General features: G+C 40.5%; 1 protein-coding gene across 1 annotated transcript; it reads right to left on the minus strand.

The window, feature by feature from the left end:
- Window positions 1-3,807: 3,807 nt before the first annotated feature.
- On the minus strand, window positions 3,808-4,738 carry LOC101940434 (olfactory receptor 6N1). Its single transcript, XM_008175960.2, is given in 3 exon segments — window positions 3,808-3,914; window positions 3,917-4,219; window positions 4,222-4,738. Coding segments are annotated over 3 exon segments (927 nt in total).
- Window positions 4,739-6,174: the final 1,436 nt, after the last annotated feature.

Consider the following 6,174-nt stretch of genomic DNA (forward strand, 5'->3'; position numbering starts at 1 on the left):
CAGGCTGAACAGTTCAGTGCGACGGTTTCCCATGTGGCGGAGTTGATTTCGAAGGACTTCAAAGAGGTCTTCAGCGTGTCCTTGAACCGCTTCTTTTTCTGGTTCAATAATGAAATCCACAAAGAACTACTTTTTTGTGAGCCACTAAAGGAAAGATGTACGGGAGAAGATATATAGTCTCAACAGTAAATGACTTCTTTAATAAAAACAATGTTTTATGGAAAAACTGTGTAAGTGTAACCAAAGCGGCTGCTTTGACTGGAATAAAGAAAGGATTCCGGGGTAAGGTTACAGAGATAGCACCACACGTGATGTTCATTCACTGCATCATTCATAGGCAAGCTATTGCAGCAAAGAAGTTGGAGCCAGAAGTGCACAAAGTGCTACAGGATGCCATCAATGTGGTTAATTTTATAAAAAAACAAGACCTATAAATAGTAGAATCTTTACAATACTTCGTAATGAGATGGGTAGTGACCATGAAAAGCTTTTGTACCAAACAGAGGTTTGCTGGTTATCTCATGGCAAAATGCTTAAAAGAGTTGTCGAACTTAAAGTTGAGTTATTCATTTTTCTTTTACAAAAAGACTAGTGTTCCAAATTTGCTGTCCTTTTCTGTGAGGACACGTGGCTGTCAGTAGCTACCTAACAGATATTTTTAAAAAAATAAACACACTTAATCTGTCCCTTCAAGGTAAAGGTGATGTTTTAACAATGAGTGAGAAAGTAATTGCTTTTCAAAAGAAACTCATGCTATGGAGAGAGCATTTTGAAAACGGATGTTTGGAAATGTTTCCATCGTTACATAGTTTTCGGCAAGAAAATCACATAAGTATCATCTATAAAAACTCTCATATCTGCACACTTAAAAACTTGGAAACAGAATTTTCTAACCTGTTTAAAAATCTTCCAAACAAAGAGTTTCAGTGGGTTTTGAACCCATTTGTTAAAAATATAAAAATGCAACACTTAGTTTGCAAGAACAATTGATTGATATCAGGGAAGATGGAAATTTACTTGCCGAATTTCAACAAAAACCTTTGCATAATTGGTGGATGGGATTGAAAAATGAGTATCGTAATTTAGTAAGCGCAGCCAACGATGCACTTCTTCCATTTGGATCTACATATCTTTGTGATACAGCGATTTGAAGGTCTGGTTCTAAGTTCTAAGTTCAATTTATTTCGCACTTTGGTTTTAATGGCTGTCATAGCTGAAAAAGATGCCTCACAAAGTGTTAAACCAAGATTTTCAGACATAATGAAGCATATTCAATCACATTGCTCTCACTAAAAATATTATTATTATTAATATTTTTGTGAGAGCAAAATGTTTTTTTGTACAGTTAATAAATAAAATAAATAATATTTAAGAAATATTGTTTATATCATTTTTATCTCATCCTTTTTTAATTTATATTTTTCTGTATGTTTTATAATGTACAAAATATATTAGTACAGTAGCACATGTGTATAATTTATACATAAATAAATATACATATATTGGGGGTACGTGCTCAAAAAGTTTTTAATGATAGGGGTGCACGATCAAAAAAGTTTGCAGACCAATGCTCTAGTGGATTCTTCTTGCTATAGCTGCCTCTTTCCCATTTTTGACTCATGTCACCTGGTGGACATTATTTAGTATAACAACCCATAACTCTCTCCATAATATCTGCTAGTATCCACAGTTCATTTCATAGCATAAAGCTCCTTTTCTCTTCAATGCTCACTCCTCACTACTTATACACCGTTATACAGCTTCACCTCCCTATACACTTCCCACTGTTGGTCATTTGGGAACATAATTTCTGCTTTCTTGCCCTTCCACTTTGGCTGCTGTCCATTGGGCTGCACCTTTCCCATTCCTCTGCCCTCTAGTGGCCATACACAGAATAACTGCATCTTTCCTCATTTCTTACCTATTGCTAGGTGTGCGGAGTTTGAATTTATACTGGGAACCAAATCACACAACAGCATGATTGCAACATTAGTGGCTACAACTATACGTACAACATTAGCAAGTCTCAAAGGTTTAGCAGGGGTTTACCATTAATCAGTGCATTTCTGTTGCTGTGGAGTCTGTTTCCAATGGAAATACATAGATTGAAGCCACAGTGACAGCAGCTGAGTGGCTTTCCAGGCTGAGATTCTAGGCAGTGTTTAAGGGAGTTAGGCACCCAAAGCCTTTTGAAATGGGAGATGGACGCTTAAGTCTCGTAGGTCACTTGGAAAATCCTTTTTGCGGTCCTGAAATGCTACAGTTCTCACTGGTGCCCAGCTCCCCAGCCTCTGGCTAAATCCTGACATGCTCACAGAGGAGGCACCACAGGAGTTCTGCTCCTTGCTAGGCGATAGCCACTTCCTCTCACCATAGGTTACGTCATGCCCTGAAGAGAGCCACTGCATGTAGCAGAGCTGTCCAAGAACGAGCCCTCTCAGGATGTGCGCTTGTTGCAGTGATTTCTGGAGACACTCATTGTAACAGGTCCCCTCCCTTTGAACTGCTCTGTGCAGTTTGTGGCAGCAGAGCAGCTGGTGCTCTGCAGGGCCTCATGTAGAGTCCCTTGTCAGTGAACGTTTGACAGACCTGACCCCAGAAATTGCCTCAGTTCTACGGGTGCCCTGGAAAACTCCCACTTGGGTCTGAACAGTCCCAATATCCTTGGCTTGTGAGTCTAGCTCTTTGTTTGCCCAACCACCCTGTCTCCAAGGGCCCTGTGAGCCTGGTGATGTTGCTTTGCTGGAGCTGGTCACAGCCAGGTTTAGTTCAGATAGGAGGTATAAAGCTATTCTCGGTGAAGTGTCCAGAGGTCATTGCTGGGGTCTGGCTGTTCATGAAAGATAGTGGACATACACCAGCCCTTTAAATCTGAGCAGATTCCCCAAGCATTTTAGACAAACTAACTGGTTAAGATTAAACATTAAAATAAGTTTATTAATTCCAGAAAGGTAGATTTTAAGTGATCATAAGTGTTAGGTAACTATCTCTGAACTTTATGCCTAAGAAATAACGTTTCGGATTTAGAATGTGTGTTTACTTTTTATCAGACTCAGTAAGATTTGAATCAAAAAGCTTTTCATACCCTACTGCATGTTGCAGCCAGGTTACAATTCTTAATACACAGGCTGAATTCCCTTCTCAGCCTGGGACCAACCTCCCCCGTGCAAAGCCTTTGTCTTCCCAGCATTCTTGTTTCCTCCGGAATAGGTGTGGGAGGAGAGAGGTGGTCTCATGATGCCGCTGTCCCTTATTTTATACTCTCAATTCATGTCTCTGGAAAAATACTGGCCAAGACATGTCCTGGTGGGCCTTGATCGAGTCACAGATTTCAGCAATTCTCATTGTGTGGTGCTTGCGCAACTACCTGTTACAGAATTGTAGACTTTTTTTATAATTCCTCTGCTGGTCAATCATTGGTGATTGTCGTTTAGCGCTCGCCTGGGTGTGGGTCAGCTCCTATGTTGTCACTGGGGAACTAAGAGTGGGTGACTCCCAGACTTACAACATATTTCTATAACAACCATATAACAAAATCTCATAACACCATATACAATGATGATATATGTATTTTGACAGAGCAATGAGTTTCAGCAAATCATGACCTTTCATATGATACCTTACAAGGAATGCTTTTTATAAAATATCACAACCAAAATACAAAAGATGAAGATGAGGGTTACAGGGTGCTATTTTGAGGTACAGTGCATCACAGACTGATTGCTTCATTCACCCAGGCACCTTTCAAAACCTCAGGTTAAATTATTATCATCTTAGAGTCTCTGCATCTTTTTTGGGGGGAAAGCCTCATTTACTGACTGCTTTGCTCAAGGCTTCCTTGAGCTCTCTCTTTCTTAAACTGTAGATGAGGGGGTTTACCAGGGGAGTTAGAACTGTGAAGCAAACAGAGAGCACTTCTTCAGATCTCTGAGTGTATCACGTTTCGGAAGCATGTAGACAATGAATATGGTTCCATAGAAAATTGTCACCACAGTGAGGTGAGAGGAGCAGGTGGAAAAGGCCTTTTGTCTCCCGGTGGTGGAAGGGATTCTCAGGATACTGACAAGGATAAACATGTAGGAAGTCAGGGTTAGTAGGAATGGAGGCAAGGTGAAAATGGAGACTATTATGAAATCCACCAATATGCTCAGGTGTGTTTCACTGCAAGAGAGTTCCATTAGTGGGATGGGATCACAATAGAAATGGTCAATTTCATTCGGGCACAGAATATAAGTTGTGATATGAACAATATAATGACTGTACTGGCCAAACAACCATTTAACCATGACCCAGCAGCCAGCTGGAGGCAAAATCTATTATTCATAAGAGTTGAATAGTGCAGGGGTTTACATATTGCTAAATATCGATCATAGGACATCACTGCTAGGAGATAGCATTCCGTAGCAGCCAGAGAACCTGAGAAATACAGTTGTGTGATGCAGCCACTGACTGTGATGGTTCTGTCCCCAGTCAGGAGACTGGACAGTAACCTGGGCAGGAATGTATAGGTATAGCAGGTCTCCAAGTAGGACAAGTTGCCCAGGAAGAAGTACATGGGGGTGTGAAGGTGCTGATCTGTCACAACAAGCACCACAATGAGAGTGTTCCCAGCCACGGTTGCAATATAGATCACTAGGAACATTAGAAAAAGAAGAATTTGAAGGTCAGGGAGATCCCCAAATCCCAAAAGGATCAATTCTGTGATGGTCGTTTGGTTTTTCCAATCTGTGTCTGCCATGGGTTTAGTCTAGGAACAAAAAAACAAGCTGGGCAATTGAATTGGAAGAACATAGCATTAAAAGTTAATCAAGACTTGTGAATTAATACCATAAATATTCAGAAAATTCCCTTCCTCTCCTCGCTACAGGCTGAAATTTGAAGGTTAAATGTAGACTTCAGAGCTAAGTGCCAGGAGTCTCGGTCCGAGGAGAGAACATTGATACTCATGTAGAACTCCCTCTGCCATATCAGAGCAATGACTAATATAACAGCCCATATCTCTGGTACAGAATTGGTCTGATCTGTCATATCAGAACTTGGCTATCTATCATATCCCATCTTGTGAAATACCAGGGCTTAACTATGACACTTAAGTTCTGTATTTCACTTCTGTCAATAGCAAGCATCATGCCATGTCTTAGGAGTCAAAACCAATAAGTACATCAACTAAAATCTTGGACTGAGATTTTCCAATGCAGTCTAGTATCCCTAGGCACTGATCTCTTGTTAGAATTAATGGAAATTAATCTAACCATATGGAATGATGTGCCTCTGGTGTTACACTACTGAGAGTATCAATTCAGGACAAATTGCTTTGAGCAGGGCAGTTACAGGCCAAAGATGAAGTTCATTTACTATTAAGGCACGCCAAACCAGCCAAACAGAGAGGACTTTGGCTTTACCCCACTCGCTAACTATAAGTCACAGAAGCATTTCCCTTAGACACTCCAATTTTCACCACCAGCATCACTCTTTAGGCAGATGAGTGATTATGAAAACCAATATTCCAGTAAACGAAGAAAGGTTCTCCCAATCCCAAAGGACCAAGTCCCAGACCAGGTCAATATACAAATCAGATCTTACCCACAAATCACACTGTTGCCAATCCTTTAGAATCTAAAATCTAAAGGTTTATTCATAAAAAGAAAGAAATACAGATGAGAGCTAAAATTGGTTAAATAGGATCAATGACATACAGTAATGGCAACATTCATGGTACAGGCTTGTAGTAGTGATGGAATAAACTGGAGATTCAAATCAAGTCTCTCGAGCACATCCACAGCTTAGATGGGTCATTCAGTCCTTATTTCAGAGCTTCAGTTTCTAGCAAAGTTCCTCCAAAGGTAAGAAGCAGGACTGAAGACAAAATGGAGATGATGCAGCTGCCTTTTATAGTCCTTTTGCCATGTGGCTTGTGTTTCCTTTGTCTCAAATACAAGCTACCCAGCACATGGAATGGAAAAACCTTAGAGTTCTCTCCATATGCGTGTCCCTGTACGTCTTTCTGAGTCACAAGGTGTATCTGCCTTCTCTCAATGGGTCAGTTGTATAGCCGATGGTCCTTAATGAGTAATCAAACAGGCTAGGCAGTGCTGATGACAAATTGTGTGGGGTGTCACCCAGAAGCGCATAGCACAAGTTTGAAATACAGCCAGTACAGAACCAATACTTATA

This window comes from Chrysemys picta, chromosome 12 (genome assembly GCF_011386835.1).
Source record: "Chrysemys picta bellii isolate R12L10 chromosome 12, ASM1138683v2, whole genome shotgun sequence".
In the NCBI taxonomy this organism is placed as follows: domain Eukaryota; kingdom Metazoa; phylum Chordata; order Testudines; family Emydidae; genus Chrysemys; species Chrysemys picta.